General features: G+C 41.1%; 2 protein-coding genes across 13 annotated transcripts; one reads left to right on the plus strand and one right to left on the minus strand.

Moving 5' to 3' along the window:
• Nucleotides 1–24843, minus strand: LOC121596492 (cyclin-H). 2 transcript variants are annotated; one of them, XM_041921509.1, is made up of 6 exons: nucleotides 24648–24843; nucleotides 24367–24563; nucleotides 24094–24295; nucleotides 23685–24025; nucleotides 23458–23626; nucleotides 1–375 (listed from the first exon to the last, which is right to left on the minus strand). In XM_041921509.1, the coding sequence occupies exons 1-5, from the start codon at nucleotides 24762–24764 to the stop codon at nucleotides 23482–23484; spliced, it is 1002 nt and encodes a 333-aa protein (XP_041777443.1). In that variant the 5' UTR covers nucleotides 24765–24843; the 3' UTR covers nucleotides 1–375; nucleotides 23458–23481. The 2 variants fall into 2 exon arrangements, with proteins under 2 accessions (XP_041777443.1, XP_041777441.1); XM_041921507.1 differs by lacking the exon at nucleotides 1–375 and having other exon boundaries at nucleotides 21397–23626.
• Nucleotides 810–14231, plus strand: LOC121596493 (protein quiver). 11 transcript variants are annotated; one of them, XM_041921515.1, is made up of 6 exons: nucleotides 1488–1965; nucleotides 2063–2142; nucleotides 2284–3361; nucleotides 4652–4705; nucleotides 6496–6642; nucleotides 8253–14231. In XM_041921515.1, the coding sequence occupies exons 3-6, from the start codon at nucleotides 3328–3330 to the stop codon at nucleotides 8489–8491; spliced, it is 474 nt and encodes a 157-aa protein (XP_041777449.1). In that variant the 5' UTR covers nucleotides 1488–1965; nucleotides 2063–2142; nucleotides 2284–3327; the 3' UTR covers nucleotides 8492–14231. The 11 variants fall into 11 exon arrangements, with proteins under 11 accessions (XP_041777454.1, XP_041777448.1, XP_041777452.1 ...); XM_041921520.1 differs by lacking the exons at nucleotides 1488–1965; nucleotides 2063–2142; nucleotides 4652–4705 and adding exons at nucleotides 810–1292; nucleotides 3871–3921; XM_041921514.1 differs by lacking the exons at nucleotides 1488–1965; nucleotides 2063–2142 and adding an exon at nucleotides 868–1480.
• Nucleotides 24844–25093: the final 250 nt, after the last annotated feature.

The following is a 25093-nucleotide window of genomic DNA, read 5'->3' on the forward strand; positions in this document are numbered from 1 at the left end:
CCCGTAACGTAAACAGAAGGCCCGCCAACGTTTACACTAAAATTGCGCCGGCCGGATTTACGTGCATTTCGATTAAAACTGATTTACGATCACTTACCTGCGGCAGCCTTCGAACGCGGTGCGGACGGTGAGGTGGGAATTATATATTTTGGTTTTCCCTACCGCTGCCTTTTACTCTACCCGTTTGCGTGTATTCACTGCGCCTGGATGAGATTACCGGGCGGACTGATTTATGGCCAAACTGTGCTAGAATCATGTGCACTCGTCAATCACTCCATTCGAAGTAGCGATATTTTTTTCTTTTACAATGTTATTGATGAGTTTTGACGAAAGATGGGCTCATTTGCGGGGTTTCGTTAAACAGTAACAGGATTGCTGGAAGTAGAACGCAGTTTAAAATAATTAAGTAAAGTTTATTATTATTATTTGAATTTGCATGACATTTTTATCGGTTTTAGCCCTCACACATACATAAATAAACAAGGAAAAAGAAGACACACGAGCTGTCACCTTACAATAACAAACCAAAGTGCCACCCCACCTGCCAAGTGTTCTCGTTTGTTTTCATTCTCTAGCAATTGTTTCTCTTTTGCTGAGTATAGTTTGTAATGCAGACTGTCTCTCATTTTCTCTTTTTCGCTCTTCTCAATATATTCTCCTTACATGTTGTGTCTGCAATGCTCCTCAATGATTTGATAACAATATAATTCGATGTTCAATGTTTTTTTTATATTGCTTTTGATGCAGTTTTGCTTTAAATTGTTATTAAACTTCTCCTAATTATTGTACTCGCTCACCTCATGTCCTTAAAATTGTCAAGTTTTCTCCCTAACTGTGCAAAAACGCCTACTGTGCAGGAAAGGGAGATAGTATTGTTGCCACTCTGCATGGCACGAGCGCGAGAGAGAGAGAGGACACATCACACCGAAGCACCAACACAGCGGCAGTGTTGTGAATACTATGACAACAATGTGGCAGAGACAACCAACGCAACATGCGATACATGGCTGATGGTGTCTGACAGTCCGCGTTGCCATCTAGGAGTCGGTTCAAAAGTTGCATTAACCACGCGACAACGTCGCCACGGAGAGCACGCTCGAGAGTGAGAGTGTGTAGTGGCCGAGTAGAGCTGTGCTGAGAGAGAATGCAAAGAATTTAGCACCGTCGAACGGCACGGATCTTTCAATCGCAATCGTACTCGGGGCACAGTAGAAGAAAACGAACGACACTGGGAAGGTGGTCAGTCGTGTGCTACCACGAGTCGGAACGGATTGCCTTGCTAGAATAGAACGGTGCGTGTGTGTGTGTGTGTGCTTTAGCTGAGTTTCCATATCAAGCAAAAATTGGAAAAGTGGTTCTTTTTTGATAAAGCGGTGGCACAACTAGCCCTTTCGGCGAAAGGAAAGCACCAATGGCACGGTGCTAGTCAGTCTGTCTGCACGGCCAAGAGCACCTTCAATCTGTCTGTTTGTGTGTGCATGTATGTACACTTTTACCCTCGTCGTGGGTGATATATATTTTTAGCACCGCAGCTTCGGAAATGGCGTAAAAACGTAAAGCAAGTGGGACATTCATTCACTAGAAGGGCCGACCAGTATCATCATCACCAGATACCGATTCCGGAGTTGCGGTGCCTGCGGGAGTTTGCATGAAAATTCGTCCTTCGTTTCCGGCTTCCTCATTCCGTGCCGCAGCGTACAGCGTGAACCCCGCGATCCAGTCGATTTTGACACTTGACAGTTTGATATTTCAGTGGAGGGCTGGGAGTGTGAAGAAGAAAAAAAGAGAGAGAGAGAGAGTGAGAGAGCATAGACAGTGCTCTGGTTGGCAACGGGAAACCGGTGACAGCAGCTCCTGGCAGCAGTCACGAAAGCTTGCCTCTGTATGCTGTGTGCTGCCGTGAAAAGTGTCCGTCCCTGTTGGAAAACTGTCAATGTCGCATTGCGGATGAGAGCGTCGCTTATGGTACCACCAGACCCCCAAGTCGCGAGTCGGTCGGATTGTTACGCGTGAACTTGCATTTTTGCGTGCTTTTCTTATTGTGTTTTGTTTCATTTGGAAGTTGCCAGGAAATTCGAAGTGCATTAGAATTAGGAAAAATTCTATATTAAGTGTGTTTTTAAAAGGCAAATCATCCTTTTGGTGTGTACATCAGTGAAGCAACTCGAGTAAAAGCAATCTCTATCGCAATCTTCGTGCCTTTACTTCTACCTCCTCTTGAAATAATTGGCTTCATCTCTTCTTTACATAAGTGTACCTCTATTTTTATCATATCGATTACAGTGTCCGATAAAAACAAATGGAATAAGTTTAATTAACAAACCTCTTTGTATACGTGTGTTTGTGTGAGTGAGTGTGCTAAACGGTCCTAAGAAAACCAACTATGTGAACAACTGAGTGAAGAAAATTCGTGCAAAAGTGGCTGAGAAGAGTGTGCACACGAAAAAAAAGGGAAGCAAAAATCAATTATCTGCAGGCAAAACGGGGGAGAACGTCCAATCTATTTGGTAACAGCTGGGGCAAGCAAAAAAAAAACAAAAAGGAAAGGAAAGAAAAGTTGGCACCAGCTGCACCAAACCCTGCTGCAGCAGTAGGGACCAATTTTCGAATCAATAATTGGTCCATCGTGAATCAGTGGCAGTCGGCTGGGCGGACGGCATAATCGGCATTGGAGTTGGCTGTGTTCGGATAGCAAACATGATACGACTGAGTTAGGTTGCGGTCGCACTAGCACCAGACCTCAATGTCGCCATCAGTGAGCGAAAAAGCAGCAGCAGCAGCAGTAGCAGCAGCAGCAGCAGCAGCAGCAGCAGTAGTAGTACCAGCGTCAACAGTATCGTGCCCGCGACGGCACCAACGAAACCACGGAAAGACGGCCACTTCGTAACCTTTTCTTGTGCGCTTCCTACGTTTCTAGCGCACTTCCCTTTTTCGCTCTCCTGTTTTCTCTGACACTTAAGCTACACATACACTCTGACGCCACTGTCAAGCAACGTGTGAGAGTACACAAACCACACACATACAAGTGTCTTCTGTTATCCTTTGCGCTCGCTCGCTCTCCCTCTCTCTCGCTCGCGGCGCTCTCGGCAGTTGCCGCACACTGTTGCATTTCACCGTGCAGCATAATAACGCGCGCTCTGTGCAAAACAAAGCACACAAAAAGAAACAACCACAACTCCGTTCCTATCCTGTCATATGATTCGAGCTTCCGGACACCGGTACAGTAGGCATACCAGCAAAACTACATCAACAATACGCAGCAGCACCAGCGCGACCGAACGTTGTTATTAGGATAGGCGAATTTTTAAATCAAACAAACTGTTAGCGATGGATCGAAAACAGTGGGTTATTATCCCTTTAGGTAGGTTGGATTTGTTTTTCCTTTACATATACTATTTGCACAAACACACACACACACTCACATATTCATGCAAGCTTCATAGTCATCACCACACACGATACTGATAAGAATACACACGTGCGCGGCACGACAGTGCAAGTTGTAGTCACGTTCCAGGAAATGAATTTGTCTGCACGTGCCGTACCGAATGGAGGCGCCTGATCTTCTGTGTAATTTTATTATGAAAACAGTACTATTGCAACGTTTTTGATCTGTTGTATACTTTTTATGTTCTTTTTTTAGCATAGAATTTTTCCCCTCTTTTAATAGACTATTTTTGCAATTTTTAATGCTTTTGGCTACGATTTATACAAAATAACTTAAATTGTAAATTAGCCGTTTATATAAAATTACAATATTTTAAAGTATTTTATTGCTTCAAAGCGCCTCTCATACCGGTACGATTGTTCATGTGGTTCAAGTAATGTTTTCGTTTGCTCTGTTTATTTCTTTTTTTTGACCACCTTAAGTGATTCTGATTTCGTCCGTTTACTTATGTTCCGCGGACAATTGTTTTCCATGTAAGTTATTGTTTGTACAGTCGGTTGGTTTGCCGCATCATAAACGTTATTAGATATGTGTTGAGCTTCTGTCCATTTGTTACCATGTTTTTCCATTGTTTGATGTTTACGTTAAAGTTACCCGTCTTGCGAGCTTTCTGTTGTTGGTTCCATTGGCTTAATTTAGTCGCTTTAGTTTACTTGCTTATTCGTTTGCTGTTTGCTTTCCCACTGACAGTACATTTCTATCTCAATGTGTATCACTTCAAAGTGTACATAAGCGCCCGTTGTTGTGAGATTCCCCGTTTCAACTCACTAACGATGTTTCCAAGTTGTGCATGCATCCATCAATCGTCTGCGAAAATGGGATAACAAAAAAAAAGTCACAAATCACCCATCACTCATCGTTAACTTTTAACAACACATCTCACCACCACCACCACCACCACCACCACCTCGTACCTCTACAACCACTAACAAACGAATGTACTCTTTTCTCCCTTTTTCCTTCCCAAATAAAAAAATAATAAAACAAACGCATGCCCACTACCGCATACCCAAATTGAAAACTCTACTGTACAACGCGTACACGCGTACACAAATCCTTCGCATCCGGTGTCCATCTGGAACTTCATCCCGCATTTTCCAACCAACCTGCCTCACCGGTAACGATCTCACGTCATCGAATTATTCAATATTAATGGTATTGCCTGCCCGGCCTGGGGTTGCCGGTAAATTCCCCACAAAGCAGCACTGGTAGGAGTGTTTTGGTTTTGGATTCCACAGGTTTCCGCCGAGTGTCAAAGTAAGCAGATAAGAACAAGCACTACATATGTATAAAAGACACTTTGTTTTGACATTTTTCTAAATATCTTACACTTTTAAACGATACTATCAAAACCCCCAACGTTAAGTTTTGAGTGCAAATTATTCTGTTGATTGAATTATTTCTGTCTCTTTTATGATTTATTCCACCGTCCTTGGGGGGAGGTCGTCATCAACAGTGCTCACGATAGTAGTAAACAACCGAGCGCGATGGTGTTGCAATTTTCTGCGCAATATTTATGCATTTCCATCAATCATCAACAATTTCTCCCCCCGGGGCGCTTGAGCACATTCTGGTCTGGTGAATGTTGTTCCTTTCCCCATTCGCCCTTTTCCGATACAGCCCATACCCCGTACCACAGTGTTATATTGCTTTCGAGATTGTTTCTTGTTTTTTGTTCCCAATGCCCCAAACCATCCGCTTCCCCCTCCCCTTATGATGGATGAGATGGCCAGCGGGGCCATCATTACCCGCCTGTCACGTTCCATTTTTGCCCTCCTCCTTTCTCCGCTCCGCCTATGGCGGTAATTCAATTTTCATCACCAATCTCAATCGCTCCCCGCAAGGCCTCGGGAAAATTGCTCCGTTCCGGTCCGGTTGGAGTGATTCGTTTTGCCCCCCCCCCCCGTCCCATCCCGTTGTTGATCGCCTTGAATCGGGCCACTCGTTAATCGTTTATTTATCGCATCGATTTTTGTTTATGAAATGACGCTTCTCGGCATCATCATCTCAGCCCGGCAAAGCGTTTACAATCGTGCGAAGCGCCTGCTTCCATTCCGGTTTGCTTTGCTAAGAAACGTTGTTTACAATCAATCTTCTTGCGTGGGTACGCGAACCGAACGATGGAAACGGTGGTCCGTTGTGTGCGGGAGCGTGGAAAATTAAAACAAATCCCCATCGATCTTTCGGTTGGGTGAAATGAATGAAATGTAAGCGGAATTAAGGCGAGAGGCGTGTAATGTATCGCGTCGGAAGTGATCATCACTTGAGCCGACGCTTGAACCGAGCAGCAAACACTCACAAATCGGCCACTGTGCGTGAAGAGTTGTAATATGAATCAGAGGAATTGATATCGTTCTATGAATTGCATTCAAAATTGCTTCTCACCACGATTTGGGGTTTCAAGTGGATTGAGTTCTGTAAAGTGCCGAACTCAAGGGTCGATCTTCAAGTGGTGTTTCGTGCTTGCACTGGGGCACTGTGTAGAACCGGGCAAAGGAAGAGAAACATGATCATCGTTCTGTTTGCGTTGGCAAATGAATATCTATAAATAATAATTTTATATGCTGCTGTTAGATTCATGCGCATCTTCTTTAAGGGTACGAGCGGTTCTAAATTAAGCCCACGATCAATGCAATATGTTCTTGAAGTCTTTTTTGCTGTCTGTTACATTACCCACTAATATGTCATAAACGCTTCTTAACTCTTCAAAATGCTCTTGGTTGGTTTGTTTTTGCATAACAAGGGGAAATCGTACCCAGAAAGTGTAATGTACCCTGCTAACGATTGTTGATGTTCATAACTGTTGCTTAACACCTGGTAGCACTCCCTCCAGCACACGTCTTTGAACTTCCCTTTTTGTACCCTTTTCGTTACTGTTCCCCATTCAGTTCGTTCAACGATTGCTAGTTTGTTCTGTTTTATATGAATAGAGTGTTTAATTTCCTACCCTTCCCTTTATCTGACTCACCTGTGATCTTTAAAACGCGTTCCTTTTCAAACGATTTCTAATACCTTTTTGTCTAATTAAACTCAACCCAATCCAAAAGCACGCTCAATCTACTGCTACGAGTGTGACAGTTGGACGGATGCGCGATGCAAGGACCCGTTCAACTACACCGCCCTGCCCCGCGATCAGCCGCCGCTGATGACCTGCAACGGATGCTGCGTGAAAATGGTGCGCCATTCCAGGACGCGTAAGTAAACAATTTGCCCGCATCGTGCTCAACGTTGCCTGAGACTGGTTTCATGAACGATCGTGTTTTTCTTAGCTCATACTTTTCGTTTATGTGGTCATGATTTTTTTTTTTTGTGTTCAACCATTTAATTGGTATTTAATACATCGCTGTAAAGGTTTATGTTTTTTACTCCATTTGGACAGTGTTACTCCTTTTTTTGTTGTAAATCTGTACAGATTGGCAGCATTTAAAGATGGCTTCGTTGGTGTGTTTTTACCGATAGTCATGTTTCCGTAGCATATGTCCTGTAAAAACACTCCAAAAGTATTCGTAAATCATTTACATCCCCCTTTTGACGTGTTCATCGTTGTCTGCTTGCGTATTTATTTATTTTTTGGATGATTTTGCCAAAGTGTCTTAATGCACACATGATTTATCATTGTCATATAGTCATTAGAATAGTTAATACATGAAATAAATAAACTAAACATTAAGTATAATCAAAACTTTCGAACAAACCCACCGCATCATATTCACGAAGGTATTAATGCGTATATTTCTCTCTTTTTCTCTTTTCCCCTTTCTTTCTCTTATTCTTATCGTATTGTTTCGCCGTATTTGTTACTGCAAAAACATATCTTCTTTGTTTCTGTTTTTCACAACTTCTTCTTTCTTCTTTTCAATTCTGTAAACGAATTTTTTCTCTTCTCTATTTCAACTACTCTATTTTCATATTTTTACTTCCTTCTTCATCTTTTTCTCTACGCTTTTTATAACTTTTGCAATACTTGTTTACTTATCTTATCTAATACTTCTATACTTCTATCTTTATTATACTTCTATCTTCTTACCACCGATGAATGGCTTACACGACACGCCTTCTCACTTTATTCAATCAAACTTTTTGCTAACGCAAACGCCACTGCGCCAACAACCAAAAAAACACCCTCCTTGTCTCAAATGTGCAACACTGCACCAAACACATATGTTCCGGCAATCGCAAAAAAAAAAAACAACAACAAATTGCCACCAATGTCACACAAAACTGATAATAAAACGGAACCACAAAACAAAAACTAACCAATGAACTCAACGCAACACACAATCGTACCGTCGATCGTAACGTCCACCGATGTGCGGATCGTCTGGAACTGTATTTTCCCATTTTTGTTTTTCACTATGAATGTTTCTAATCAACTTTGTGCCATTGGTTTTGCTGTGCGTGGATTGCTCAACAAAATACTAACCACTAATGCAAACGCACACACTCACTACACGAATAACTAAACTACGTGCCCCATGGGCGTCACGTCCCTTTTGGCGCATCTGTTTTTCTTACTTCTTTAACTCTCTATTTCTCTTTTTCCCCCTGTCTCCACTACTGTAAACCCCTTCATCGAACAATTCTCGTTTTCGTGTTGATTTTCTTGAATATTTGTTTTTCCACCCGGCATACTCCATGTTGGAATGGCATCCGATTGTGCCATGGATGGCATACGAATCAAAACGTCACATCGCACTCACGTGTGCATTGTTGGCAAACTAAACCCTTCCCGTCGTTGACCACGTTTGCCAAATGTACACACACAAACACACACTACAATACACCTACTCGTACACAACCACAGCGTACGAGGTCGTGAGGCGGATGTGTACGTCACAGTTGCAGATCAATCTGTTCATGGTAGATCATGTGTGTATGATGGAAAGTTCTGGCAATGGCCATATGTGTTTCTGTGAGGAAGATATGTGTAACTCCAGTCCCTCCAGCTTGCTCACCGCAAACCCGCACCACACCGTGCACGTGTGCATCGGTAGCGTGCTGGCCGTGTACTTGCTACAGCTCCTCCAGCGAGTCTTTCGGTAAAGCGTGTCGAGGTCGGTTATGGTTACTTACTTAGCGAGCAAAAAAAAACGCGACCAGAAAAGAAAACACAAAAGCAAACCAAAACCCCAAACAAACAGCTGCTGTCGCTCGGGGCTTCCCTCGTCTCGTTGTAGTGCTTTGTCCTTTGTCCCGCTGACCCGCTGTTATCATCCTCTCGCTCTCCCCTCAATCCCAATCCTCAACCTCAACCTCAACCAATCCAATTAGATGTTCCGCATCTTGGCCGACTGGCAGCTAGCTGTGCTGTTTGCCCTCGCAACCAATGAAAGACTCGTTCTCTCCCCCCCAAAACGCTCCGTTTTTTATTACAACATACTCCCGCTAAAAGCGCACCACGCTCGCCTCTTTCTTATATCTATATAGTTGTATCTGTTGTATGTTCCTTGCGATCAGTTCGATCTCCGGTTCGACGCCGGTTCGGCTCGGAGGTCCTCGATGCGCCACGCGGGCCCAATCGCCCAAGTACGTCCCAAAGTGCTGTGTATAGACACGTGCCCGTGCGTCAACCCAAGAGTCTCCCGGGCTCCTGGGGCCATCCTTAAGGACCCATACCACTCACTACACATCAATCAAGCCGCACCTCACCCAATCAATCCATCCTTTCGATTCGAATCATTTTGGTAGCCGAAAAGAAAAGAGTGAACCGAACCGAAATGTAAAGAAAATGTGCTCCACTCCAAAAGCTATGCTACACATGCTGGCGCCGCCATTTAGGCACTCCATCTAGGCCTGGCACGTGCTCAATTTGTAGTAGCAATTTTTGTGAAAGTGTACCCCATTTCATGTCCCCAATTTCCACAAGCGGTTTCCACCAACAAAAAAGAAAAACCATTCCATCCTCTTCGCTATCGGTTCATTTAGTCCCATTTTTCTGTTCTCTTTTTGTCTCTTTCTCTCATGTTATAATTTCTCCCCACTGAATCTTAAAAATAGATAGTTTTCTTACTTTGTTTTTCATAAAAAATAGACTGCACCAAACTGGTTTTTTCAAAGAATAGAGCAATGTAATACCTTCTTGGCAGTTTTCGATTGTGAAGAACACTTTGGTTTTTGCTCTTTTAATTTTTGCAATTTTTCACTTCACTTTTTACATTGGATTTGTTTACAAGTTAAACTATTTTGCGTTTTCGTTCGTAATTTTTTTCAGTAGTTAGCGATAGAGTTTGTTCGTTTGTTCATAAATCTATCCATACGGTTGTCTATTTAACACATTCTTCTTCGATGATTAGTAGAGACACTTTTAGCGTTTCTTTCTTCTTCTCGCTAACGCAATCATAATCTCATTGTTATTATCTTAGCTTAGCTATAAAAAGTACATTCTAGAAGCACGGTAATACGAACACAGGGACACGTTTAATACGTTTCATCGTCTTTCTGGTGGCTGGTGAAACCGATCCGACCAACTTAATCCAATATCAATCTTCCTCTCGCTTGACAGGGAAGAACATTAACGGCAGTGAAAGCAACGCTTCATTGGTGTGCTATCGCTAGGGAACCAATTTTCACGCATTTCCCAATCGCTAGCTTAGATAGGAAGATATAGAAGTACATCCAGGTTTATCCAGTCACATGTTTCGATTCCGCACCCTTACCGGCAAGAATATTTTTGATAGATTTTTGATCCTTGTTATAAAATACGACAAGCAGCTGCATTGAATGCAGCTGTGGAGATAGTGTAAACAAACAGATTCCTTGCATGATACATTCTAAAAACAAAAAACAAAAAAACAAGCGCGAAAATTATGCACCGAACAGGAGCGAGGCGTATCATTCTTATTCTAAACTCTTATCTCTAGTCTCAACTTTTTCTCATTTTTTGTATAAGTAAACTACCATATGTTCTTTAAGATTGACGATGAATCTCATGTAAATACCATACACCCTTTCCAACGCGTTTGAAAAGTTACTGCTAGTTACTGCGTTTAGCCCGTTTGATTGAATACCATTGATTACTGAAGAAAAGCAGCTACAGTTACTTACAGTTGGTTTGTTTTTTTTTTCGTTTCAATTTTTGTTTGCAGTAGACGCATGATAGGAATAGTGTTAGAGTTTATTTTTAATAAGTATACTAAATCACTAATCTTTCTTCGTTCACTTTGTTCATTCGTTTGATTAGTTTTATACTTATTCTAACAATGTATTTCTCTGTTTTAACATATTTTTCCGACTCTCTAACCACTAACCAGCTAGATATGTACATTTTTACATTTTTTAACTTTCTTCCTTGTTTTGTTGTTCTCGTTTTACCTTCTTCTACATTAGGCAAGTTAGCAAGCTCATGCGTTTACCTACATTTTGCAGTTTCTCTTTACTAGTATTGGTTTGTAATTGTTTTCCTTTTCCTTTGAAAAGTAGTGGCGCCCTTTTTTATTACTTTCATTTTGACTTTCTTCTTCAACCTTCCTGTCTCTTCTGTCCCATTGACTTACACATTCCCTTTCCATAATAACTATGCCCATGAATTTTTCCTATTTCACCCTGATCATATCACATTTACATGATCATATGAGATCCGATGAAAATTGTACTTTACCTTTTTTCCACCCCACACACACATACACCCTTACTCTCACATTCTTTATCTCCCTTTCTCTCTTTCTTAGATAGCGCATCCCGAGTTAAATCAAGTTTTTTTATACATGCTCTATAACCCGCTATAACCTTTAGAAGAGCTACCTTAGAAGCCTATTAGTTCGTTCGTTGGGAAGGGAGGGCGCAATGGTAGACAGTACGTTTTTTGATACGAAAGCACAGCAATAGTTTTGCAGCGTCCGCCAATGGCAGACACGGATTGTTGTTTGCCACCAAGATTGTGACTAACTTGACTTGAGAATGGGTCAAAGCTCTCAACACAATAAAACTAAAAGAAACACACACACACACACACACACACACACACACACACACACACACACACACACATACACTCATGCTCATTCCCGCTATCCCGGCAATAGAGCAGGACTACTGTAGATGGCAAGGGCGAGATTAGATAGTTACAAATTTATATACACTACTTCTTGGTATACATGTACACACTCCCATACGTAATGGTGCGTTGGAGGCGTAGTTGAAAGCGAAAACACTCGTCAGGAGGTGGGTGATCCCGGTGTGGGTGTAAAGTAAGCAGTAACCATCCCAAACTCCCCATGGCAAACCAACGCAAAAGCAATACGACACGCGGCATACAAGATTCATCCAGTTTGCAACACTAGGCGTCATCTTAGGTTGTTCATTTGTTTTTCCTCTTTTAAAACAATAATTAAAGCGGAAGCTATTTTTGTTTTAACCCTCACTGGACGGCACAACGAGGACTCGATTTGTTTGATTTTTGCGATTCTCAATTGCATACATTTCAGTAGTGTAAATACAAACATTATCACGGAAATATTACACAAATCCATTGGCAAGGGGAAGGATGTTAAAGATCATAGTTTGAAATTCAACGTGCAACATAGTTTTGAAAGCCACTGTGCAGGTACGATCGAGTACCTTTACATTTGTCGTCAATCCATACAGTATGCTTGTCTAAACGGTTTGCCATTGCTTGCAGTGGAATTGAAGCTTATATCCTTCCTGCGATTGACTCTACAGTTGCATATTGATTAACACATCTCATGTTGAGTGTTTTTTGAAGAACTGTTACACAGTTTTCTTATACAAAAAAGAAACACTTTCTTCTAAAACATAATTGTGCACGTTGAAATTTCAATGAACAGCTCGATTAATGTGTTTATTTTCTTTCTTCTGTGTACATTGTATCTTGTAAAAACACACACACACACATACACATATTTGCGTTTGTTCATACTGCACAAAACTCATCCTACAACGCCCCACGCACCCGCTCCCCGTAGAACCCTCAGCTAGATACTCAATTATTTCTGTTTATTTTTCAACGCTCACGTGTAATGATAATCAAACGCAATGGTCCCCAAGACAAACACAACCCAAACACACATAAACACACAAGCAAAGCAGCAATTTAAAGGTAACGTAGGCACAACGGTCTGTCAATCGTTTTGTCGTATTTTCCTCCAGTCTTTTGATTCGAGCAATGATCTGTGCCCATGAGGAGCGTGAACAATGAAACACACGCAAGAAGAAATCAACTGCATGAGCAATAGGAATTCTGTAGCTAAATAATCAAAACTCACATAATACACACTACACACTACTGCACAGCCAACTAACACAAACCACAACGGAGCATGAGCACGATTTTGCCACAAATTGTGTAGGCAAAACGTACCAAACGAAGGCAAACGATCCACGTTCCAGCCAGACCAAAATCGAGTTGAAATAGCTCTCGAATCGTTTGAAAGCGGGAAAACATGCACACGTGTGCGGTCCTCTACTACCCTGTCCTGTCCCACACAGGTAGTGTACTGACTGGAATGGGATGAGAGCATCTTATGAGCTTTTTGATGTGTCTACCGACCAATAATGGAATGGCGCAATGAGTAACACAATAAGTGAATGACGCAGGTGAATCTTGTTAGCATCATCACGCAAACCCTAGAGTAAACGATATATTCATATATTTATATATTTTTCAAATGTATAAGAATTTTCGAAAAATAACATATTCTTACAAACACACACACAAACACACTCAAACACAAACACACAAAATCGGTAGATGAGAGGAAGTTTTTTTGCTACTGTTAATAATGCAGAGCTTTTCCAAGTGTTCCATAACTTTTTACCACAGAAAAAGTTTACCAAACTGCTGGTAATAAAATGTTAGCCAAGAAACTTCAACTGAATTTTCCCGGTACAGCAAAGGTTGTGTTATTTTGCTTCAACAAAATGGATTTCTTGGAAAACGAACCCCCAAGACGTGTAGCGAATTTTTGGTCATGAAATATTCAATATCGCTTCTGAGTGGCCTGCAAAGGAAGAAAAGTACTTTAAAGGTCACATTGTGAGGAGTTCATGCTTTTGGTTTTCGTTCTACAATGTATACTCCTTTACACCAAATTTTAGATTTTGGTTATAGAAAGAATTAAAATACACACTACACCCAACCAAGGATTGGACACACACCTACATGATCGCATCCATAAGCAAACAAATCCACTCTAGATATATGGAAAAAAAGTTATACAATGTGACAGTGGCAAAGGAAAACTTTATCTATTGAATGTAATTTTCTACAACTGTTCAAGCTGTTACCAGACCAAAGAATAAGAAAAAAAGAAGGGTTGGAAATTTAAAACTCATAAACTCTAGTACGTATCATTCATCCATACCCTCGGGAGAAAAATATATTAAATCTGATCTAAAAAAACATTGACCCTGAAAAGAGCAACAACAACAACTAAAACCAACTTTCAAACAATCTATTTCAATGATCTGCGCGCGCGCGCCCATCAATGCGTTTTTCTATGCCCGAAACCATTCAAATGACGTTTAATAGATCGTGTCAGCCGCAGCAGCTAAATCATACATACTGTTTAAAAACAACAAAAAAAGAGATTATGAGAAATCTGTAAACTGAGAGTGAAAGTAGAGTAGATTCGAAATTGATGCTTCTCCTTTTGCGTAGGACGTTTTGTATACATTCACTGCATGTTTATTGCGTAAAGAGCCTCGCTTTTCACTCCGAATGTAATGTGGTTCCATCCAGAATTGAGAGAGCTTTATTGACCAGAGAGAGAGAGAGAGAGAGAGAGAGAGAGAGAGAGAGAGCCAGAGAGCGTACATTCGCGGAAAGCAGAAGCCAACTTCGATCTGTCTACTGTGCGTGATTCGGTTGCGTCTTGAGTGTTCTTGTACCGCTTGGTTCTTGCAGGATAGGAAACCTTGTTAGTGACGTTATTATGCTAGAAAAAAAAAACAAAAAACAAACGACAAATTATGTCTAGCAAAAAAGCAAAAAAAAAAAACATTAAAAAGCAGATGGAGTTTGTGAACCAAAAAAAAAAAGATCGAATCGAAAAAAAACAACTAAAAATACATATACAATTTTTTGAAAGTTTTTTAAGTATCGTTAATTAAGGCAGACAAAAAAATGCGCGAAGCAAGCAAGCAAACCAGGTTGGCCGGAACTGGTCCGCTTTGGTGGCCAGCGTTAGAGCAGCCTTGCGTCCGAGTTAGATTATTTTAGATAAATACACTTTTTTTGGGGGAAGAAAATAGCGTACAATACTGATCGGATTGTCACTCAAACTCCAATTTGAAAAAAAAAAAAACAAATCAATAATCCCATCTGTACAGTTTGTGTGTTTGAGCACGTGTGGAGGGAATAAGCTTACAGCAAATGTACCATACATTAAACAACAACAAGAACAACAAAAATAGCACACATATTAAAAATGTAAACCAAGCAACACCGAACCGAAAACAGCAGACGACAGTTTGTAAAGTGTAATAAGTAATATTTGCGAATTATCTGAACAAAACCCCCAGCCCAAAACAGACAAAACAGCAGATGCAAGCGTGCAAGCGCCGATGTGTACGATGGAATTTAGCGTATGATCAATAATAAATGCAGCATATATAACTTTGGATCACGGCGTCTGTGTGCGCGTTTGTCACCGCATTTAAAACATGCATGAGTTGAAATCGACGGTCGACCTCCAGCTCAAGCATCATCCCCGTTTTGCTCTTGTTTTTGTATCTTTGCATCATAGCGCGCAGCCTGTGGCAGAAAACAAGCAACACAATTCCGAATGCTTCGATCTATTTACTCTTTCCTTCGCTTTCTTGCCATACACATCTCCTGCCTTTGGGGACTGCTATAAACGACGGAACTTAGCTCAACGATGGAGCGAAATCGCCTCCCGCCCTCCCTGAAAAGCTGTTTTGAATTAGCTTCTATTATTTTCGATGCCTGTTCTTCACCGCCCAAAATAACACAACACATACAGACATACAATTTCGTGCTTTTGATACCTTTCGACAAACACGAACACGTTACAGCATTGCTTGCAAAAGATACAACAGAAGATTTCAATTAAAAAACAAACTGCTTTCAAACCTATTGAACAGCTTCGAACCAAACATGGAACAATGCTTTTACATCTATCAAACACACACACACACACACAATCTTTCTCTCACACTCTCTCTACGCCTCAGGGTAATGATAAGGATCCCTGCTTCGATAACAAAGCTTGAAACTTAAACATTGTATCCGAACCAAACAGCACCCAACACACTGACAGTGGTAGCGACAGTGCCTGCAAGCAAGCAAGCAAGCAAACCGAAGAAGGTATAGAATGAACACAAGCCGTACAATAATGTACTGGTTAAAAACTGCAAACCTCAAAAAAGCTGAAATATTGCATGCTTTCCGCGATCATATTGCGAACTGTCTGTTGTGCTCGTGGCTTTGTGCTTCGGCTGGAAGCAAAGCGTGTGCAAAACTGTTACTTTTGTATAGCCGGCTTTGTATCTAGCATGCTGTTTCCCGAAGAAGTTTCGTTGCTTTTCGTCTTTGTCCTAGTTTTTTTTGCTTCGCTTCACTGTGCTTCTGATGTTCTGATTTGTTTATGTACGTACATTCGCTTATTTTGTTACACTTTTTACTGTCTGTTGTGTGCTTTTATCTACTAGAATTATACTACATTTTGTTATTGTCTTACCATTTCTTACCTCTATCTGCTTCATTTGTGTGGTTTTGTTATGCGTATGAGTGTTAAATGTTTTTCAATGTTGAATGTTGTATAGCGTTCCGTGCACGTGATAGGGTATAGTGTATCAACATGCTTATGTTTTATTCCTTCCCCGAGAAGAGTTTCATCGCAATCAACTTTATTAATGTATTTCTTTACGTACTTTATGGATCATTTTCCCTGTTCTCGTCGGTGTGCGATCGAATCAAACGTGTGTCCGCGTAAGCTTAGGTCAATGTTCTATCTTCTTTGTTTCCCCCATTACTTCAATCCCTTCAATCGATTCTGCCTCGTTTTCCCGTGTTGGTGTATTATCTTCATTTTATCCGACCAGTATTTGTATCTCTCTTCCTCTCTAGGGTTTTTTTCCTCTTTTTTTCGTCACCTCTTTTCACCCTATGATTTATTTATCTGTCCGATTCGGCACCCTTTTCTCGCCGAGAGCTCGATGCCAATTATTTAGTTGTACCCTTTCTTTTCTCTTTGTGTCTGTGTGCGTCTTTTTTATTATTCTGTCTTTCGAACCGCTTCCTACCATTTTAACCTTTTTTCTGAAACGACTACTTCTTTACACCCGTTTTTCACGTTCTACCATACAATACCATACACTTACATACGACCTACGTAGCTTCCTTTTCCTCCGAGTTCCAGAGCAAAAAAAAAAAAAAGAAAACCCCACTCTACTCAGCTCCCTTCGGGGTTACGGCACCGCAGAGCGCACATCACTTCTTCACCTTCGGGCTCTACACATGCCTTTTTCTGTGTGTGTGTGTGTCAGCCATAGACTTCAAGAACCCCGCATAATTAATTCGAAGGAAGAATGTGGTTCTTTCCTATGGATTTTATGCTACGCTGGTTTTGTTTTCTTACCTAGGAAAGCCAGCATGTAAGCTTCTGTTTCGTGGTAACATAATATGGTTGATACGAAGAAAGGAAGCAAAAAGAGCTTTTTGCAAAAGAGCAAAAAGCATAATATGGTTGATATGAAGAAATGAAACATTGGAGTCTACATACTTTTGAAGTTTTTAATGATGATATTGTCCAAATTTTGAGGTAATCCAAAAACCGGATGCTGTTTCCCGAAAGCACAGAGCATCACTATCACCATCTAAATGCGTATTGCTGTAACCTTTTCACATTTAAAAAGACTCATTCAATTATCATCTTCTACCGTTCGGTATGTGGTTCTAAACTTATCATTAAAAACTATGTAACAATGCCAATATAAAGAAGGAAACACTTGGCATTTGTATGTAATTTCACCAAGTACTAGGCGGCTCCATGAAGCTTCTTCAGCTACCGGGCGTCTCCATGGAAACTAATTCTTGTGCCACAAGGAACATTTCCTAACGGCCAGCCAGATTTTCATGCAGCGTTCGTCAAGTACGGATATCGATCGTGATTTTGCTGAGCTCGCAAGAACTCGCAGAATTCGCTTCCGTATCGAATCATCCGAACTGGGTCAATTGGTGCGGATAGGATACGTATGCAGGCTAAGCTCGCAGGGTAATTGCACCGGCGTGTCACTTTCTTTTCGCGCTACACTTTGTAACAAAGGCGGATAAGAGTCAGCGGCTCTATTCAACAACTCATTAAGCGTAGCATAAAATACGGACGTACATCCACAGCACTGTTTTCACACTGCAGCACAAGTTGTAAGCGTACCTTTCATGATTTCCGGTAGCGAGCGGCAAGCACCGCTTCGCTTAACACTCGCTGGATTATAGGAAGCGTTTCCACCAGTAAGTACCATCCAAGCACAGGTGTACAATTGTGAAGAGCTCTTCTCGAGCGTCTGAATTGTGACTGCATTGTGTGCCATCAATGATGCTTAGTAAGCAGAAAAGAGCCTGTATTCATGCTTTTCGTTCTGCTCTTCTGTTGAATTCCATGTAGCGAGGCAAGACGTTACTTTGATTTTATAATCGCTTTTGTTTGATTCGAAAGCAACGCAAGGGAAAATTATTTTGTTTTTGTAGCTTCAGCAAACCTGCACCACACTTGAACAAGCTTTAAATAATTCACATATTTCTACCGATGACACGGTAACGCACACGGTTTGCTGAAATGCATTTCCCCCCCTTAGTGGGCCACTTTAAGTCAGTTTTCACCACTTTCTTGCACATCAATGACAGTCAAGGTTAAAGAACCACACACACACACACAGGAAACCGAGCAAAGGAAAAAGGTAAACGAAAATCAATTTCCCCCACGGAAGCTTTCCATTTCCGACCTTCATTACAATCCGTCCGTACGTGTGCCGGTGCTGTTGCTTTGAGTTTTCCTATTTGCTATACGTTAGTGGAAAGTTTCTCGCAACACATAATTGCTTTCCTTATGGTTTCTTCCCTCGTAACTTACCTACTAGCTCTAGCAGAAGAAGTAGATGATGGTGAGCGAATGAGTCTTTGCCGATGTTCTCAGGGAATGGTTTTGCTTCTCTTTTTTTTAAATACAATTCCAACAAGCGAATGAAAATGCAACCGCTATGACTGTGATGTAGGCTAGTACGAGAATTTTAAAACCGACGTGTAACAATGCGGAAAACCCTTTGGGTAGAATGTATGTGAGCAAAATGCTAATATGAGTGGCGAAAAAGAAAGGCAACAAAAAAAGGGGCAAAACCATTCAAGGTTAGCAAAACTAATTGCATTAAAGTATTGGTGAGCGAGTGCTTCTCTGCTGTGGGTCAGCTTCCGGTCAAGCGTTTGGGACAACAAATTACCACAAAATAAACGCGTCAATTCCTTTGGGCAGTCGTGGCCCGCGTAGCGAGCGAGCGCTTGCCTTCGTTGCAACTTTTGCATAACAAACAGCTACAGGGCGAGTCGAATCGAAATCGAACTGAAACGTGGAACATAAAATTAGAACAGAAACACTTCCCATGAGCTGCATAGCATTGATACCGCCTCGGATAAGTCACATATTTTCTTCACAAACCGATGCCAACAGAATCTGCCTTTTTTGGCCCAAGAAGAGCTAACGCAATTTATCGAAAAAGAAAAACGCATCCTTCGTAGTCGCATTCGGTTGGCCGCATTGTGACCGGTTGGCTTCTTACATTTATGTTTATTGTACACAGACAATGTTCAATCTTATTAGATATTACTTACACTACAACATTTACTGTACAACTTATCAAACCAAAGTCCAGTCGGTTCAATCGGCCAAACCGACAACGAAGCACAACGAAGGGATGAAATTCGTTGCGTTCTTCTGTCCGTCGAAAACACACACTACAACACACACATATGAATGCCAATGCCATGATATTTTTTCTCATAGACAAACAGCGTGATCTACCGTGAAGTGAATGCAAGTTTCAGCAACCAGTTAGCCCGCAACTCCCTTTGAAATGTTTAATGTTACACAACACCACACCACACTATCGAATAGCGGATGATCGCGCTTATACCGGGGGAAAACAAAAAAAAACTGAACCAATTGTTAAACGTACGACGTAGACGACATAATGGAATTTGACTGTGGATGATTATTACAGACACCTTTAGTAGCGTGTGTTAGCTCACTACACTCTTCTACACTAGAGCAATGATCAGTGTTTCCCCCTTATAGTGATGATCCCGATTCTCCCCGAAACACTACTCAGTCAATTTTCTTTTTGCTAAAGTCAAATTAAAAAAAATATGGTCAATTTTCATTTTCCCAAAAGTGAGTGTTACACAAATTGAAACAAAAAAAAAAATGTCATACCCAAGCTCTAACCAACTGACTGAGTAGCATCCTTCAGCCGGTTGTTGGAAAGTCGATGTTGAATCGTGTGTATCAGAACAACAAAAAAATATTAAGGGTTTTTTGAGACAAAAAATAAGTAATAAGAAGCTAAACAGAGCTGACTAATATTTTATGGAACCAGTTTTAATTAATTTTAGGCTTCCAGGTGTACCAGCAGGACAGTTGCTTAGGAGCAATTCAACCTTTAAGAAATGCTTAAGACGTTCTATGAAAAGAAAATCTTTAAAAAAAACATCGTAAAAATAGTTTTTAATTTGTTTTGTAAATAATCTCATTTCAACAATAACTTGATTTGTTTCACCAGTAGTAGGTGTTTTACTTTGAATTGCTCATTATAAAAGTAGCGTTTATCATACAGAGAGTTAGTTTCCTTTGTTGGCTGAGAGCGAAACAGCGGGCAGCTGAAGGATAGTTTATCTGGTGTTGATTATTTGATAACGATTGTCGATAGTGGCATTACCCAGTGCCGGTAGAACATTTGTAACAGAAGGCACAGGAGAGGCAGGAGCCAGCTCCCTAGGATATAGAATTAATATAAGCAGCTAAGCTCGAACACACATAATATATCAAATACACCGAGCATGCACCGTGAGTTTGCTCGTACACTCTTGCTTTCTACCTTGCATCATCCCGAGGAATAGTTGGTAGGAGAGTTAGGAGGAGAAATGAATTAAAAAAAGAGACAACAACAGCTAAACCAGTATAAAAAATAATACACAAAAAAACACACACAAAAACATAAATATAAAATTAAAAAACACACATCCACACACTTTTGAATAACTATAAAAGCTACAGCAACATATGAGGTAACATTTTTAACTCGATAAAAAACGCGAATAAGCTGAATTGTACGCTGATAAGGCGGCTGCTTGGTGGCCGTTAGGCAAAATACGAAACCTCACTCTTTCTCAATCTCAAACTTTCGCTCTGTTACCTGCCCTTCAGGGCACGGATGTTTCTACTTTGATATTTTATCTCGCTGACAGAGCTTTCACATTTGCATACACACACACACGTTCACACACGTACACGTACTTTGCAATAAAGGAGTAGCAGAAAAGGATAGTATAATATAGAGCAAAAGGGTATTAGGTAGAATTGTGTGAATGCAACGGATACAATACACACGCACACGCACACATACATACACACAGGACACGTACAATCTGCCATGTTTTGTCGCGCATGATGAAGGTGATCAGGGAGGGATCAGGTAAAGCATAGGAGGATCGCAAACGATCACTCCAACTAGCGAAGGGATAAATAAATCAATCTCGTTTCTTAACCCGTTTTTCCAACGTCCCCCAAAGAAGGAAGCCCGGTGAACCGGTCAACAAACACAAAACCATCTATCAAACAAAATGGTGAAATGGACAACGCGTAAAAATAAAAGTTTCATCGCAGCTCTGAGAACATGTTGACGCGTTTTGGGTGGCGAAAGTTGTCCTGCAGAGACTGGAATTTCGTTGACGCCCCACTAGAGCATTTCTGTTTTTTCTTCAGCTTTATTTATTGTTTTCTTTCTTGTGAACGGCTTGCGTAAAGTTAACGACAAGGTAACCCACCCTACCCTACCTTGTTTACTTCACTTTCTCTAGCGGAACTTTCTCTTGCGCTTTTCAATCTTACAATTCTTCTGGTTACTTCCCTGCTGTGTCTCACTTTCTTTTCTCTTTCTCTCCTGCACTCTCTACCAATGCCAATGTCTGCGATCTTTTGAAATTAGCTGAAAACACACACCACAACTATACACACCACACACACCGAACACACAGACACATATATACACTTGAAGGCAAATAATGAAAATTTTGAATCCAATTTTTGTGCTTGACTGTTTGTTTATCAACTATATTTTTATCGTCTTCTTCTTCTGTTTGTTCTGTTCTGTGTAACGAAACCGTATATATTATCTGTCCTACAGTTTTATAGAAGTATGTCGGTGTCGATGTCGTGTGTCCTCAGTTAGCAAACACATTGATGGCAATTTCCTTTCCTTCAGTACGCATCGTTTAATCCCCCCCCCTCGTCGTTGTCCGATTGTTTCGGTGTCTTTTCTGTTACCGTTTTGTGTCCGATCGAAACACGTACAAACAAAACACACAATCATGCTACACAAACTAGCTTTGTGCAAGACGGCAGCAGTTAGCATTAATTGGTTGAGGTAATTTTGTTCTTTCGACTTAACTATCACTTCACAAACAAAACTTCTTAAAAAGTTGTGCTGCTCAAACAATGTTTGAAAGGTAAAAACATACAATGAACCGGCTTAAAATAACATAAATTAAATACCTTCGAGTGAGGAAAGAAAGCTGCTTAATGGCATCGCTTCGGTTGTAATTTTTCAAATGAGGCAATTTATCGATCCAATTCTTATAACTTTAATCAGATCTACCACCACAAACAACTACACTTTTCGCTGTCTTGTTCATCACATCTTCTCAGTCAGCAAAACAAAACATCACTTTTCTAAATATCTCTTCGAGAATGCTTTATGACAAAACTCAACTCTTTTCTTCTTCTCACAAATCGCATACAGACAGACCGATCCTTACAATTGCACAACACTGCATACCCTAAACTGTAATGTGTTTTGTGTTGCGTGCGGAAGCAACTTTCCTTCCTTTTTTGTTTAATTTCAATTACTGAAAGCATCAATATTTCAGCAAATTTTAAAACGAGACAAACCACAACGACTGTTACACTTTAACCACACACAAATCGTAAGCGCGGTGGGTGTGTTTTTTGCGTGCTGAGCGAAATGAATGCAATTACAACGAAACGGAAAATTTTCAACTGTTTGCTTAAAACTTAAAGGCTCTTTTACCTTGCAGCAATTTCAATTCCTTCGACTACGCTGTGCAAACGAAACTTTCTACTTTTTTAATAAGCTTTGCCGTTTTTTTCGATCATACTTCTACTGCCGACACCAGAATGCTATCATTTTCGCGCTACCAAACAATCTACTTCTTTTGATGATTGAAAGTGATTGCCAGCATTTATTTCACGCTCTTCTGTGCTCAAACCTTCCTCTAGCAAACTGCAAACAAGAAGACAGAAACAAGGCATTTACTTTGAGTTGCCTTATTCCTTAATATGGTTACTTTCGGTGATGTTACGTTCGACGCATCTCCCATTTACCCAAGTTGATGCCATTGCTGGTGGTGAATTGTTTTATTTTTGTTCACTCCTTATTATTTCGTGAACGGCACTAACTCTATTTCTAGCAGCATTTCCTGATACTTGATGCCATCCCATCCGGACTGATCATACCAAAGGGTGAAGACGCGATGGCTGCACAGGCATACAAAGGAGACAGTACATCCCAGGCTTCCAGTTCGACCATAGAGGTGGAATTTCGATTGTAATAAAGAATCCTTAAATATTGAATGTTGGTGTCTGCTTTGGACTTTAACATTGTAAACATCCGAAAATTAAATTATTTCTATAAGAGCAGCGATTTTTAATCATGGAATAGGTTTCAGAAAATCAGACCAGAAATCACCACTGGCGACAAAGAACACAGATTCACTAAACGTTCATGTATATGCAATGTTTGCTTACGGTTTAGACTCGACCGTCAGCAGTCTAATCGACGGTCATGTTTGCCGGATTGGTGGTGTTTAGCTGCGAAACGTCCAGGCTTGCATCCGAAACGTTCATATGGTACGATGACCCCATAACGTCCAGATCGTCTTCGTCTTCGTACATTTTCTTCATGCGTTGTTTGTAGCTGAAAGCAAATTGCCAAATAAATATCTCAAAGCACACAAAAATGATACTCCACTTACATCTGACTGTCGGGGTTGTTCTCCTGGTTGCGACATTTTTCCAGCTTCTTCTCCAGAAACCGTACCCGGTCCTTCGGCGGCAGTTCGATCGTGCGCACCATCGAGCGAACCCTCCGGACGGCTTCAATCAACACCGGCAGCTTGTCCTTGGCCGACCCAAACAACGATTCCGTAACGTAGCTGTCTAGATTCTCCTGCTCTTTGCTGGCGGCGTGCAGAACGGCTGCCAAAGCTATCTGTGACGGTGCGTACATCAGGGGCGCATCGGTGAGAAACGTTTTGTCGATGAAATCTTCTATCCCGGGCCGCAAACGATCGGGATTGCTCATGTTACATCGGGTCTGAAATGAATTGTGGGATGCTGGCGTAAAAGATGCAAACAACGAATGCTTGTAAATAAAGAACCTACCTTAATATCGATTAGAAATCCTTCTATAGGTCTCATCGGATTGTGTATCGTGAGGTAGTAGTTAAGCTCCTGCATCAGCAACAGCTCGTTCGACAGAATAATGTCCATGGCCTTGACCCGATCGCCTTTAATGTTGGCCACAAACTGTGCGATGGAAACGTTGAACTCTTCTACCTTGCAGGCCAAATAAACGCATGTTGCCCTAGAAGATAGACACAAGCAATTCATCTCCACTTCTCGCTTATGATTGATAGGTGTGTGTAAGCAGCTTACAAAATTTCCTTCGGATGATAGTCCATTGACGAGTTGTTCAGATAAAACCGCTTAAAGTAGTGGAATGCTGTCCCCACGACGTATTTGGGCATCGGTGGCTCGAACCGTTTGCAGAACTCTTTCAACTGTAACTCATACTGTTTCAGCAATAATCGCTCCTCATCCGCAGACAGGAAGTGCGCCTGCCTCTGTTCTTCCTACAAACATTAAAAATCACGTCCGATTTTGAGATCAAACCTGCCAGATTCGGAGAACCACGCACGAAACATTGCCATACTCACCGTCATGCTGGCCCCATGCTTGGCAATAAAGCGAACGTTTTGTTTCACACGCAGCTCGGCCAGCTCCTGCTCGGTTTTGAAAGTCCAGAACTTTTTCTGCGAGCTAAGGGAATACATTTTACCGCGCGTTTGTGGCTGCTGCGAGAGGGTTTCGTGACCAGATCTGCCGCTTGCCAAACCAAAACAACGTTTTACACAGCGGCGAGCATGTCATGTTTTGTTTTCAATCCGCTGTCAACGTACATTTAAATGCTTTTGCTTGATGAAAATGTCGCTGCATGATATTTTCTTTCAATTGGCTCATTCTGACGCAGCATCTACACGTGCTTTACAAAATGCTGATGAGGATTAAATTTTCATACTTCTTCTACAAAAAGGGATAATTATTGTTTCTGTGATTAAATAAATCGTTTATTTGGCATATAATTATATTTGCAGATAGAAAA

This window comes from Anopheles merus, chromosome 3R (assembly GCF_017562075.2).
Source record: "Anopheles merus strain MAF chromosome 3R, AmerM5.1, whole genome shotgun sequence".
NCBI classification, from domain to species: domain Eukaryota; kingdom Metazoa; phylum Arthropoda; class Insecta; order Diptera; family Culicidae; genus Anopheles; species Anopheles merus.